This window comes from Patiria miniata, unplaced genomic scaffold, assembly GCF_015706575.1.
Source record: "Patiria miniata isolate m_02_andy unplaced genomic scaffold, ASM1570657v1 HiC_scaffold_17, whole genome shotgun sequence".
NCBI lineage: Eukaryota > Metazoa > Echinodermata > Asteroidea > Valvatida > Asterinidae > Patiria > Patiria miniata.
In genome coordinates this window covers 537,056-552,386 of record NW_024037055.1, presented here as the reverse complement: position 1 = coordinate 552,386, position 15,331 = coordinate 537,056, and the positions used below count along the sequence as shown (strand labels likewise).

General features: G+C 41.7%; 1 protein-coding gene across 2 annotated transcripts in view; it reads right to left on the bottom strand.

The window, feature by feature from the left end:
• Positions 1 to 5,349: 5,349 nt before the first annotated feature.
• The window catches only part of LOC119723309 (leucine-rich repeat-containing protein 9-like), a 104,243-nt gene continuing 94,261 nt past the window's right edge, over positions 5,350 to 15,331 (bottom strand). For both annotated transcript variants that reach the window (XM_038193863.1, XM_038193861.1), the window contains 2 exons: positions 10,159 to 10,341; positions 5,350 to 7,991 (listed from right to left, as the gene is read on the bottom strand). In XM_038193863.1, the coding sequence (XP_038049791.1) occupies positions 7,812 to 7,991; positions 10,159 to 10,341 (363 nt within the window). In that variant the 3' untranslated portion in view covers positions 5,350 to 7,811. The remainder of the gene's footprint in view (positions 7,992 to 10,158; positions 10,342 to 15,331) is intronic.

Sequence of the window (15,331 nt, the reverse complement as noted above, 5' to 3'; positions counted from 1 at the left end):
ACTGTGTTGGCCTTCAGTGATTGGCAGTCAACTAAGTTAAATAGGACTTTAACTGTGAAGGAAACTATGTGCTGATAAGAACTTTCCTGCTTAAAGTTCTAAAAGAACTTGTCTTTATTAGTTATTACCACATGGTGTTACCGCAAACTGAAACGATACTGATACTCCACCATGCAAAGCCTCAAATCTTATAAACTATGTGCTTCTGTCTACGAGCATCTAAAGTCATCCAATTCAAAGCACATAATCTGTCTTCATATGACATTGCACCTTTGGGCTGTTTGAGACACATTCTACTTGCCCTTTTCTGCACTCTCTCAAGTTTGGCTGCATTGGATGCTGTGTATGGGGACCAAGCTGGCAACCCATATTCTGGTACGGGCAAGACAAGTGAACGATAGAGGGATGTCAAGGCCTTGGTTGAAGCACCACCTGCAATATGCCAGATAAAGCCTAATGTCTTATTGGCCTTTGAGACAGTGGCATCGACGTGATCGTTCCAGTTCAGTGAGTCGTTGATGATAATCCCAAGATATTTGAATGTAGGTGTTACATTGAGCGATTAACCATGAAGAATGTAACTTGGAAGAACTGCTGGTTTCCGGGATCTGGATATGTGCATGACCTTGGTTTTCTTTGTATTCAGCTGCATACCATTGAGATTGCTCCATTGTTCAAGTGCAGTTAGGTCCGACTGGAGGGAGAGTTCATCTTGGGGTGAGTTGATTGGCTGATAGAGGAGTGTATCATCCGTAAAGAGTGCACAGTTTGTGGATAAGTTATGAGAAATGTCATTAATAAACAGATTAAACAGGAGGGGGCCCAAGGACACTGCCCTGGGGGACACCTGAAGTAACTGACCAGTGCCCACTCAGAGAAGCATCTCCAATACGCGACACGTTGTTGACGACCTATTAGAAAGGACTTTATCCAGGTCCATGTCAATCCACGAATATTGAAGTTGCTGGCAGGTTTGCTATGTAACATATGTATCGTTTCGGTTTGCGGTAACACCCATGTGGTAATAACTACTGCTTAGAAGATATTAGTTCTGAGAAGAACTTGTCCTGCTTATTATCAACTTTGCTAAGTAGTTTTTGTTCTGTTAAGAACAGTCCTGCTGTAAGTTCTAAATGAACTTGTCTTTGGTCTCAACGTTTCGACTAGCCTGCTGTAGTCATCGTCAGGAGACTGTAAAATAAGTAACATATGGTGAGGCATAACATCAAAAGCCTCACTAAAATCGAGGAAAATTACATCGAGTCGAGGAGGGTGCGGTTTATCCAAGATAGTTACCCAATCATGGATTGTGTTTGCAAGCTGGGTGACACATGATTTGGAGGCAGTGAAACCATGTTGCTGGGGGTTGCCGAGGCAGAGTGATGATACATGGTTGTGGATGTTGTCAGCAACAGCCCTCTCCAACAACTTGCAGATGATTGATGTCAACACTACTGGACGGTAATTCTTGATATCGGTACGACTGCCAGACTTGAAGACCGGAGATATTTGTGAGAGTTTCCAATCTGCTGGGACAACGCCCCTCTCTGCATCAGAGGCAGAGCAATTGATGATGCATTTGCTTTTAAAATTCTTGGTGGTATAGCGTCGTGACCTGTTGCTTTATGAGGATTTAAGTTGGACAGCAAGTTAACAGGCCAGCCAAGGTTCACTGTTGTGGGGTGAATCTCTGGAATTGGGAAGTCACAAGATGATGGGGTCTCTGCAGGAGCCTCCGTTGGAGTATGGACAGAGGTGAAGAACTTGTTGAATGTATGACAAATATCGGCAGGCTTGTAGAGCTGTGTCTTGGCTGTCCTGAACGCAGGTGGACATTTGGATTTTCTAAGGTCCTTAACAAAGCTCCAAAAGCTACGTTTGTTTTCCGGTAGAGCAAACAAGTCATTGATGTATTTCCAGTACTCCTTCTTAGTTTTGTTTTTCACCTCATTACGGATAAGTTTATAACTGCTCCAGTCACTGCTGTCACCACTTGATTTGGCCTTGACAAAAAGTTTTTGTTTCTGTTTGATGAGGTGTTTCAGTGCAGGTGTTATCCATGGGGACATGCGACGATTGCATGTCTTCCTGGGAACGCTGTCTCGAATCGCTGCATCCAATATGTCCATGAACCCCTCCCATGATTCCATGGGATCACTGTGGTTCATGAATGCAGTCCCTGGCGCAAGATGTATAACTGTCTCTAAATGTGAGAAGTCAGCTTTTTTGTATTGCATAAATGAGCGGAGGATTTTGGGTTCAGGGGGAGTTCTATTTGCAACAAATGAGAAAAACACTGCATGGTGATCACTGCTGACTGGATTTGCTACTGTTTCTACTGAACGGAATTTCTCCTGCCGGTTTGTGAGAATAAGATCGATGATAGTCCCAGACGATGAAGAATTATTTGATGGCCGGGTCACTTCATCAACCAGTTGAATGAGGCCTATTGAGTTGATTTCTCCTTGCAAATTCGTCAGTGAGGAAGATTCTGTACACCAGTTTATATTGAAGTCACCTAGCAGTATCATTCCTTCAAAGTTATGAAGATCTGATTGGAGGTTGTCACAGACATCTTGAAGTTTATCAAAAAATGTTACATCTGCGTTGGGGGGGGGGGCGGTACACAATTCCAACAAGCCATTTTGAGTGTCTTAGGGTCAGTGATAAGAAAGTTACCTCCGTGTCAGTGGGGTTAAGGTGGTCGAGATAGCCAGAAGCAACGGATCCTTCACTATTGCCATGATGCCACCACCTCGGTTATTCCGGTCACGTCGGATAGTAGAATATCCAGGTATGCTTAGGAAATTATTTGCTGACAGCCATGTCTCTGTGATGCAGACAATGTCCACAGGATGAAGCTCCAGAAATTACTGCATGTCCTGTTGCTTACTACAGATACTACGAGCGTTGAGAAGTAGACCGGAGATGGAATTCCTGTAAGTCTTTGAAGATGCAGGGAAGTCCATAGGATAGTTGTTCCAATTATTATCAGGTTCCACTGTAGAATTGAGCTCATGATCACTGCCAAACTCCTCATGAAATGAACTGTCAGAGCATGATGAAAATTGCAGCTTGTACACACAGCAAAGGTTTAGGAATGACGGGGGCGGTATGGGGTTTTGAGCCTCCCCATATCCATGAAATGTCCCATTTGGTCTGCGTCTCCAATAGCCTCTCCTATTCAAACTCCTACTGCCCGGCTTCTCGTGCCGATCCCTGTTTCCAACTGAGGGCAGAGGTGTGCAGGCGGATCTCTGGCGCCTTAAAACCAGACCACTCCGGGTAGGTGGGGCTCGTCAGCCTTGGTTGGCTGCTCACCTAGGAGAGTGATACTCTGATTCTAAACTCGGGCGGGTGGGGCTCGTAGCCTTGGTTGGTTGCCCACCCAAGTGCTGAACACGTCACTACAAGTCACATTTCCACTACTGGCTAACGTGTTCCTGGCCAGGGGCGACCTACATCATATCCAGTAGAGCTCGGCCGCTGTATGCCACCGGAAACAGGCTGTTCAGGGCCAATCACCCATTCAGTTCTGCCAGACCCGGACTAAAATATTGTCTGGCAAAGAAACGATTACGAAAACTACAAGAATGAATCTAAATACTACAATGAAGGCAGCTGGGCGTCCGTCTACTAATGACTCCATGACGGGCCAGCGGGAAACCGGAAAGTCATCACGGACCGTTGGTCCTGATAAGCGTCGTCTGGAAATCCCCAGTTAACCATTACCATTGTGTATGCTCCAACGGAGTGCTCCGCCGTTTCTGACAAGGATGCATTCTACACTTCACTGAATGACCACTTGGACCAAGTCAAGAGGCACAACATCCACTTAGTCCTAGGTGATTTCAACGCTAGAGTTGGACTAGACAGCCATTCCCATCACCCGACAGTTGTAGGACGACACTGCTTTTATGAGACCACAAATGACAATGGTGAGCGGCTAGTCACCATGTGTGAAGAAAACAACTTGCGTCCAGCACAAATGAGATTCCCCCAGCCTAGATCACGACTCTGGTCATGGCGTCACCCCTCAGGCTCTGTGCACCAGCTGGATCACATCTTGATAAACAACAAGTGGGTTAACTCTCTACGGAATTGCCGTGCTTACAGCACAGTTGAACTGGATTCTGACCATCGCATTGTCAGCATTACCCTAGTCACCAGTCTTAGAACTAGCAAGGGTAGGCCATCTCGACGAACAAACAACTGGAAGAGACTGCAAGACCCTGCCATTAAGGAGAAGTTTCAACTCGAGCTATCCAACAGATTTGAAGCACTCCAGAATGACATCACTTCAACAATTTCTGAATGGTATGACAGCTTCGAAACCGCTGTAAAGGAAGTGGTTGAAAATGTGATCGGGGAACGCAGACCATGTGAAATGCCAAGCTGGGTGTCAGAAGAAACCATGAAACTCAAAGATGAAAGAGATGAGGCCAAAAAGAGGTACTCAATATCAAAATCACAACAATCAAGGGAGAAGTGGAGGAAACTTAACACCTCTCTGAACGAATCATACAAGAGGGATGAAAATGCCGCACTCAACAAACAGATTGATGATCTCAAGCTAGCAGATGAAATGGGAGACTACACCACTACATGGAAAATTATCCATGACCTCTCGGGGAATGACAAAAGAACAAGTGTCAAAGTCAGAAAGAGAGATGGAACAGTCCCTGCTAGTGATTCAGAACTGCTTTCAGAGTGGAGCAAATATTTCAGCTCCTTACTCAATAATGAAAATGGCCCTTAATCGGAGCTACCCCCACCTGCTGTGAAGGACTTGCCCACCATCACCGACTCTCCTTCACAGTATGAGACAGCCAAAGCCATCAAATCTTTGAGAACCAACAAGGCAGCGGGTCTTGATTGTGCAATAACTGCTGAAGCTCTACAGAGTGGAGGTGATCAGATGATAGACGCCATCCATAGTTTCTGTGTTGAGGCGTTTACAACATTATCACCACCGCATCAGTGGACCATAAATGTCATTGTACCAGTGCCCAAGAAAGGGGATCTCTCTCTCATGACTAACTACCGCGGGATCAGTATCACATCAATAGCTGCAAAAGTTTTCAACAAAATTCTGCTCAACAGGATTCGCCCCGTCGTTGATCCAATACTGAGGAGCAACCAAGCTGGCTTCCGTCCGGGACGCAGTTGTGCTCAGCAGATTCACGTCCTTCGAAGGGTAATGGAAGGCTTCAAAGACCACCAACTTCCTCTTGCTGTCACCTTTATTGACTTCAGGAAAGCCTTTGACTCCATCAACAGAGCTGTAATGTTTTCCATATTACGCCACTATGGCATACCCGAAGCAATGGTTAGCGCCATACAAGCCATGTATGTTAACTCTCGAAGTGCTGTTATGGTGGGTGGAAGAATCTCAGAGCCTTTTGATGTATCCACTGGAGTTCTGCAAGGGGATGTGCTTGCTCCTTTTGTGTTCATCATAGTTGTTGACTACCTTCTAAACAAAGCCACCGCTGGTTTGGATTCTGGAGTCGTAACTCATCCACGTCTATCTAGGAGATATCCGGCAAAACAGCTTAATGATCTTGACTTTGCTGACGACATCGCCCTTTTTTAGTCTACGTTACCACGGGCCCAGGCACAGTTATCCATGACAGCTTCAGTTGCAGAAGGCGTTGGCCTCATAATTAATGTACCCAAGACAGAGTACATTATGTCATATCGTGAGCCTTCCCCCTCACTTCATGTCCACGGCAGTCCAATAAAACATGTGACTGATTTTAAATATCTGGGATCCATGGTAGCATCCAGCGCAACTGACCTCAAAAGACGCAAGGCACTGGCCTGGACGACTTTTTGGAAGTTGGAACAGCTGTGGAGAAGCCCCTCCTTACCAATTATCACCAAAATGAAGTTGTTCAACACAACATGCATCACAGTTCTCCTCTATGTATTGGGTAATCTCCAAAGACATGGAAAGTAAAATAAACGCTTTTGCTACCGCATTATGCTGAGCATCAAGCGCACCGACCATGTCCCCAATGCCACCATCTATACTATGACCAACTCAAACCCTCTTGTGGAGCGTGTAAGAACTCGGCAGCTCAAGTTCCTTGGGCACATACTCCGCATGCCAGACGATGAGCCTGCAAAAGTGTATGCCCTTTATACACCACCCCAGGGGAGACGGAAACCAGGAAGACAACGCACATCATACCTAACTTATATTCAACGCTTGCTTGGAGATAGTGATGGCATGCTGCGACCAGACCAAATCGCAACACTTGCCCATGATCGCGGTAAATGGAAGAAGCTTGTACTCGACTGCTCCGCAGCCGAAGGATGATGAAGGATGATGATGACACACAGCATGGGCAGAACCAGTCCACAGTGCTAGATATTAACTCATTGCACTGGGTGATTGACATTTCAGGGATGCATTTCTGATGCCAAAATTTGTTGCAGTCTTCACAGAGAAGAGATCTCTGATTACTTTTCACTGGACGACTGCAGCTACCACAGGGATCCTTCACAGGCCAAGGGTTATCTTCTATTTCTCCACACACAGTTAATAAGATATTAAATGATGCTGTTGAGTTGTGGTAGTAAGACACTGGGGCATTTCCAAACTTAGTTTTCCTATCAGTCCTGATAAGTTGTTCGTGTTGTTCATAGTTCAGCCATATTGTGCATGCACATGGAACAGGATGCTTGGTAAAGATGCACATGAGGGAACAATAGCTGGTGGGCACCACACAAAAGCTGTCATGCAGGTCATAATAGAGTCGGTCGAGTGTGTCGTGTGAGCTGTAGTTGCTTACACTCTTATGCTGAAACACTGACTGAAGACTGTATAAGTCCAACGCATGATCTGTCAAGAACTCCCTTGCAGTGCCCTCAATCACATGAGTAGACAGACCAGTGAAATCAGCAGGACAAACTCCTTCATATGGTGTGCGATGTACACTGCAAAGCAGGCTAGAAGCAGCACAAACTGAGAAAAATGTCAGAGCCCAGTATGGGGTCTGCTGACCAGCCGCCATCTTAAGTACAACTATCCAAACAACTACCAAAACGGTTTAATTATTGTTGTGAGCTTTATTCATAATATTTTAGTTAACCTTTATCCGTCATTCACTTATCTTCTTTTCATCGCATACTCATTGCAAATTAATTAACTTTAATCATTCTTATCTTTCACCAACTTGTTATAAATTTACACCCAAAGAACTCCTACCCCCGGGTGATGCTGATTATATAACAGCTTTTGACATGACATGTCTAAATGTCAAACAATTTTAGGCATCAGTGGTAAATACAAAATTCAATCCGTTCACCAATCAAACATTTCAAGCCATTTCTCAAATCCCTGATTCTGTCTCTGTGTCCAGCATCTGGCATGCAGTTTAGTAGACAAAGCCTGGGTTTGAGAAGCAGTCTAGGTCACCATCATGAGAGACCAAGTTACTTTGTATTTCTCATGGTAATCACTTTCAATTGTGACCTTTTGGCCATCAAAATATTCAAGTTTACTTTTGGATAACCCTTTTCTTGGATAACCCTTCAGCCTTAAAGAAACTGTACTAAAATATTAAACAACAAAGGCATTACCTGTAAAACAAATGGATGCCCGAACAGCCTGATGAACAAGCAGGAAAAAAATGCACATGTACACGTATATGGACACTTTTGTGTAAAAAAATCCCTTCTGATCACAAAAGCTTTAAGGCTAAAAAGTCTCTTATCATAACAATGCAACTATTGCAGTCTCAGCACCAGCTCCAAACCAGCATTTTGTGACTTGTTTGGTATTATTGTTTGTTTGGAATTGTTCATTTTAAGGAAAGTACACGTACCTCTTTAATGTTGAAGCTTAAAGTTCTCAGTCTGTCTCTGGTATCATGTGTAAGCAGCCGCTTCTTTCGAGTGATGCAATCAGTCATGTCTGCTAATACACGCTGAAATGTTTTGACACGCATGTTGTAGTACATCTTCTTCTTCACAACAGTGGCCTAACAGGTGGAAAATGTTAAAGATATATTGTTAACAAGCATAAAAACAAACACGCTCTAATGTTAGAATACACAACTTTTAAAGCTCATTCCCCGTGCTACTTTTCAGTTTCACCTCAAACAAAATATATAGTTTGTATTTCAATTGTTCTTTTCCTACCAAAAACAAAAAAAATCTGCCAATGTTTAGTAATATTGAATTATTTCTTCTCTTGGTGTGACTTGGTATGATTGAACTTCTGATCTTTTAGTATTACATCTAGTCGTTTTAATAGAATATTTTATGCCCTACTTTTTAAAAAGAATATTTGGACCAGCTAGTATTTACCCCGTACTATTGGACCTTTTTTTATCAATTCCATAAAATACATTTCTTCTGTAAATAGTTGTTCTCATACCATTTCCACTTTTGAAGACCATGTATTTGAACCCATTACTATGTACCCCAATACAATGAGACTTTCTTCTCCCTTAACACTAATAAGGCAACAACAAAACTTGGATGTACTTTTCAAAGTACTTTATTTACATGTCTCATGTTATTTCTTCGTTTTTTTCTCTTCATATTTGGCTGTTTCAGCACATTTGCCAAAACAGCCTTTGTTTTCATTAAGATTTTTTTCCATTTTGCCCACGGCATTTGTACACATTTATATGTTCCCAGCACTTTGGCATTATACAAATATTGAATGCTTCGAGTGGTGAAAACAAATGGTTATAGCCTTAGTTTACTTTAGGATGGGTTTGGATTTCATAATTTTTGGATGCATAGTGACAATGGAAAGATGTTGATGCCTGTTGTGATATTACCAAAAACAAACAGCAATCATAGAGTCACTTTTTGTTTATGGACAACTGTTTATGGACAATTTGTTTCCCAATTAAGGATCACTGGCTGATTCAACATTCTTTGACTTCAATTTTTGTTGGTAGAAATTTGTTGTTTACAAAATGATTAATTTACAATTTGTCCCAAGACTTCATAATCAATTGATACAAAGTCAACAGTGCAAACAAGATTCCTGCCCAATTAAGCTCTGAAAAATAGTATCAATTAATGGCGTGCTTCATCATCAATAGAAAGTCAACCACAAGTTGCCTGGAATCTTCTAACAAGACATCTTCTAGAAAAAAATATGTTAAAAAAGATTAACCTCAAAATTGTCTTGAACAGTATAAACCATTTTGATATTTTGCAGTTCAAAAATAGTTTTAAATACATCAAGTTGCTGCAAGGTACATATACCTTATTGATTCCGACTGGAATTTATTTTTGTTTAATCTAATAAATTTGAGTTTTAACTTATGTGGAAATGACTTAATGCCCTGACATTTCATGCATGTACATGGTAAAAAAGGAACAGTAAATGTCAGTTCAGAATTTTGTAGCCTGCCAGATTACCTGCAAGCTTTGCCTGAACGCTTGCCTGCAAGCTAAAAACCTGTGTGAGCTAGCAGGCAAGCTTGCCCCAAGCTTGCAGACAAGCTTGCAATAAGCTTGTTGCAAACTTGTCCGCAAGCTTGTCCGCAGGCTTGTCCGCAGGCTTGTCCGCAAGCTTGTCCGCAGCCGCAGGCTTGTCCGCAAGCTTGTCCGCAAGCTTGTCCGCAAGCTTGTCCGCAAGCTTGTCCGCAAGCTTGTCCGCAAGCTTGTCCGCAAGCTTGTCCGCAAGCTTGTCCGCAAGCTTGTCCGCAAGCTTGTCCGCAAGCTTGTCCGCAAGCTTGTCCGCAAGCTTGTCCGCAAGCTTGACATGAGCAAGCTTGCAGACAAGCTTGCCAGAATTTCTGTAAGGGTTAGGCAAATAAAAGGGTAGTGCATTGACGATGAAAAGCAAGAGTTATTTAACACACGTCATACTTGACCTGTCGCTAAGAGAAAAAAGGATGCTCACGAGGCACGTATGCTGCGGGGTATAATGGGTAGGGTGCCAGAGGGCGCTATTGTATAAAACTCTTAGCGGAAAATACCTGCCGGTTTAGGAAACATGCATAAGTAGATTGCTCTACAGATAAGTTGAGTGAAAAAGACCCATGTGTTTCCTCTTGTCCTCTCTAGGGCCAATATGCACACAGTCTGGAAACAGGGCTTACAAGTAAATGATGTTCATTCGAATTTTCAAGTTAAAGCACCTTTGAAATGAAAAAAAAAGGAAAAAAAAGATTATCTTACCTCTGCCATCTCTCTCAGACTCTTATCAGAAACATCGTATGAGTCCAACCTCTCAATGAAAGGCAGATGATACAAAACATGTGTTGAATAGTTACAGAGGTAGCACACAGGGTTTGGAGCATACAATGGATCTTTTAAACCCAGATGTTTCAACTTTGGGAGTCTTATCAGGTGAGTGAGTTCCTTGAGGAAGAAAAAGAAAACTGTCAATCAGAAATAAAGTGCAGTCAAAAATATTCTAACTTGACATCACAAAAGTGGAGAAATGTTAGGGCCGTTGCCAGTCTGGTGGAAGGGGAGGGCTGTTTGCACCATGAAGTGGACCTTTTAATATGTAATAAACAGTAATAAACAGTTGATAAACACATGGAAATACACAATCATGAGGGAAAAGTGGACTTGTCGAGGGCTCTCAGCCAATAGGAATGGGTAAACTGTCGCAGGTATTTATGAGTATTGATAAATTGGGTTAAACATGTATTTCTAAAACTCAAAAAACAGTCACTGATCCATCCCCAAATCAATCAAAGATTTATAACTCAAAGGAAGGTGGACAACGCGAACTAGCATATAGCTATGAATGAGAGCAAAAACAAGAGCTTAGAAAAACACCACAGCCAACTGAGAGAAAAGAGGATGTATCATGGTGGTTGGGCTGCAAGGTTGGAAATAAAATATTTCAGTGAATGAATAAAAAAGTAAGACCAGCACAGTAAAATAGGAGCTACATAAACAGTAGTTTCCCGTTATAGCAAAAACGGTAAGGACGAAATTGGGGTTATAACAAACACACATCTTCGGTCCCAGCAAAATTGTGCACATGTCTATGGGGAAAAAAATCGCTTAAGACGAAAACGGACACTACGATATTCCTGTTACAACGAACCGTTTTGGCGACCCCGTTGGGTAAACAAGCATTGTTAGGGACTCATTTATTACGAAAAAACAAAACAATTAAAACTACAAAAGCTTTCCGTCACGGCTTTTTTGTTTTTCTTTCAGACCTAATCTGAAAGCAACATTATTACTGTCAACAATGGGTTTAAGTTGGTTGTTTAATCTTGCTGATACTGTGTGTTCACTAATCACGCGCAGTGGTTACCAACAAAGGCCTGTGAAAACGTGCCGAAACGTGGCAATAGAAGAAACCACAAGCCGTGAACAATCACCGAGTACATGACATCCGATCTGCACCCAAGCTGACATGGACAACGAGATCTACAGTACAGTGCAATTGAAACCTAACACTGCGAGATGGAATGGGAATATTTGGGGAAAAAATTCGCATTCACATGCGCAGTATGATTTCGCATTTTGAGCGTGACTTTTACCCCTTGCGAATTCGCAGTGAAAATGTGCGAATGTGCGAAAACGGCGCGAACGCGGTGCGAAAAATTTGTGAATGCGGACGTTTTGCAAAAACGGTGCGAATATTTTGCGAACGCGGTCCGAAAAAAATTGTGAACGCCGAGGGAAAAATTGGTTAGTACAAAATCAATGTGCGAAAAATGTGCGAAAATCGTGCGAAAGGGGACGCAAAAACGTTGCGAAATCGCTGTGATGAAAGTACATGTAGCTGCCGGTACCTACCTCGTAGTATGTTGCAACATGGTTGCACGTATACAGAACGTACATAAAGAGCTGCTTGATGTATGAAAACACGTGGGCCTGTACGTGCTATTGCAGCAGTGACTGGTTCCCGCTGCGCTGCGCACTGGCAAGATGGAAATGCGGTAACCAGTCAATGCAATAGTTGGCGCGGTACGTGCATGTACACTGCAGTACAGTTGCATGCAGGCCGGACGGTGCGGAAAAGACATAGTGAAAATGCCAAGAAAACATCGATGGAGAAAGACGATCTTTGCAAGCTTATACTCACAGAAGTTGATCTCTCTTGTCTGTGTATGTATTTCCCGTGTTCGTGAATTTATTTCGAGGAAATACTACTGGTATATGAAGTGAAACGATGCAGCGAGTTTCACCGAAATCACATACCAATAAACGAGGCTCAATGCCGGCCCACTGCCGGTCCACAACACACAGTGCATCATCGCACGTTCGTACCAAGCGAAGTTCAGACATTGTTAGCCAGTTTCTCGCTGTAGCTAGCATTGTGCACATGGTATAATTGACCTGCATTTTCCATTATTTTTAAGATTATCGACGGCAGATATTTTCGTTAACACTTAAGGCAAGTTTTTGTCATTTTTGAGGCCCTTTTTGTATAGCTTTCGTAGTGCAATGGAAATAGTTCAGGCTGAACATTTTCATATAATTTTAACGGATCTGAAAACAAGTATTCAGTTGCTTTATCACGTTAATGTGCCGTTTATTAACTCCATTTTCCAAGATTAATTAATTGATGAACCAACTGACAACTGTATTGAAAAATGAAAGCGTAGCAGAATTCAAACCTTGTATTAATCTCCATTTAGATATTTTTTTTAATATAAATTTTACCCTGTCTTACAGTTACAAAAACGAAAGAAGTTAAGCCACTTGAGCATATTATGCAAAAACTAATAATAATTGCAGCCCCTTGAAAAAATCCTTATATTCAAAACAAAACAAAAACAATGTTTACCGTCGTTTATCCATGGATTTTAATCCATTTGCTCTCCTCAAAGATTTGAAAAAACAAGCATTTATAGCTCTCCTGGATTTTCTTTACATGAAGGACTGCTGTGCCCCTGCAAGAGAATTAGACTAATTTTCCAGGGAACTAGCCAAGTGCACACACAAAACGGGCGACTCGTAAATACATGTAGTATTTTGTTGTCTTCCTGTCACATACATGTAGTGCAAAATGTTGTTGGTTTTTTTTACTTATTTATGACACAGGTCTTGTAAAAATAGTTCAGGTCCAGTAAGATTTTTCGGTTACTAGACCTGCTGTCTAGTGCTTTTTTTTCATGAAATTCGAGCCCTGTTTAATCATACACGTGTCGTGAAAATTTTTTCCACTGCAGTGTTCCCACTACAGTGCCCAGATTTCAAATTCAGATATCGTTTACCATCAAACAGTCAGTGATATACATGTACATGTAATATCGATACATCATCATGCCGTCCCACAAGAGAGTTAAAAAAACAGCACGAAGAAGAAATGGCTGAAACGGCAGCTAAGTGCCAGCGTTTGGACACTAGTTTTGAAACTTAAAGTTTAAACACCATTATAAGTCGTCAACAGATAAAAATGTACGACGGTGCGACTTTCAAGTTCGGGAAACAGGACGCCACCGCAGCCCTGCTGTACAAAGACAGAAAAAGTCTTGTATTTTTTCCCCTCCTAAATCAGTGTTTCTTCATCAGATTTACAACTTTTGGTATCTTTCACGTCATATTAAGGAAAATAACAATTTCGGAATCAAGATAATTTAGCTGTTCTGCGTTCAATGCTGGTTTCCAACCGCCACCATAGCCAGACTTGAATTGGCCAGTTGCCTCATATTTTTGCCAAAACCTAGAAATAGATTGCCTTGAAATTTTTATGCCGTCTTCCTCTAGCAATCTCCTTCGAATTTCAGCAAACGAAAGAACATATTTCTGTTTTAGATTGATGATCCGCTTTTTTCCATACTGGGAGATACGCATTTTGAGGACCATGAGAACATATCCATGCACATGTAATTTCAGTTTTCAAAGGTGTGAATAATGTTTCCCACTTGTGTGAAAATGGTGTGAAAATTTTTCCCCATGTGAAAAAGGTGTGAAAATGTCTCCCACTGTGAAAAAGGTGTGAAAAAAATTTCCCACTTGTGTGAAAAAGGTGTGAAAAGTTTTCCCACTTGTGTGAAAAAGGTGTGAAAATGTTTCCCACTTGAGTGAAAAAGGTGTGCAAATTTTTCGCACTTGTGTGAAAAAGGTGCGAAAATTTTTCCCACTTGGGTGAAAAAAGTGTGAAAAATTTTCACACTAAGGGGAAAACTTTACACATTTCACATTTTGTGTAATGAATATTCAGTTCTTGAGAGGGGAAAAAGTGTGAAAATTTTTCCCCCTTTCAGGGTTAACTTTCAATTGCACTGTACTGCACGTGCACCTGCTGCCAGGAAAAGTTTGTCCAACGCAGCTTTCAAGGAATTATAAAGCCAACCCAACAAATCCAAATGGCCTTTTTTTTTCAGTTAAAAAAAAATTGGATTGGCATATTGGTAAATAAATATAAAGAAAGAAAACACACCAGATCAATACTTTATTACATCCAAATGATTTCCACGCCATATTAAAAAGGTCTAAAAGTTACGTTCATGTTTGTAATCCGATTAAACCGAATCAAAACTTAGAAACATGAACTACCATACTTATCCTTACAATAATTTGAGCCCTTACCACAGAAATTATTCTTGCAAAATCTTGTTATTTCATTATCCAAACATTGCCTCCACAACATGCACTGAAAGAATATATCAGCCCTTCCTGTTCTGTAAATCAAGAAACCAATCGTCTTGTCACAGCATTATGCAGACCATACGCACAGGATTGTGGGTACAATATGGTGCAAGCCAATAAGCTCATGTTGCTTCTGTGACGAAAATGTTGTCAGACATTAAGGTCCAATCATGATGAACCATTGTGACATCATTACTCAGGAAGCTGTCTCATGAGGGTGCTTTCTCATCAGCTGGTACAAGTAAGCAAACAAGTTTGCATTTTGGATCAGCACATGAAAATTACATGATGTAGAAATGAACCAAGGTCTGAAGGTCTCTCAGACTTAATTTTTGCTGAAAAGACTACTAACATTAAACATTGAAAGACGAACTACATGTAGGTACATTGTATAAAAAATAAATTAGGAATGTCTATCTCCACGACACTATTTGTGCAGAAGAGTTTACTTATGTTGAACAAAATGGGCGAATCACAATAGTGCGCCTCCAAGAGTTTGCAACGCATTGGCCAATCACAATGCGCGAAATCAGTCGACCTTTTCCAAACACGCATTGGGTCGACCGATTTTGCGCATTGTAATTGGCCAACACGTTGCAAACTCTTGGAGGCGCACTATTGTGAAACGACCGTATTAGGCTCAGGTTGATTCGGTCGTCTCATTTCCGCCGGCAGTCGATACGTTGACTCCGTCTTCAACCCTCGAGGTTTTCATAACTTTATTTCATTTTCGTGTATTTTTTTTATTTACATATCACAATAAGAATATATGTACCATACA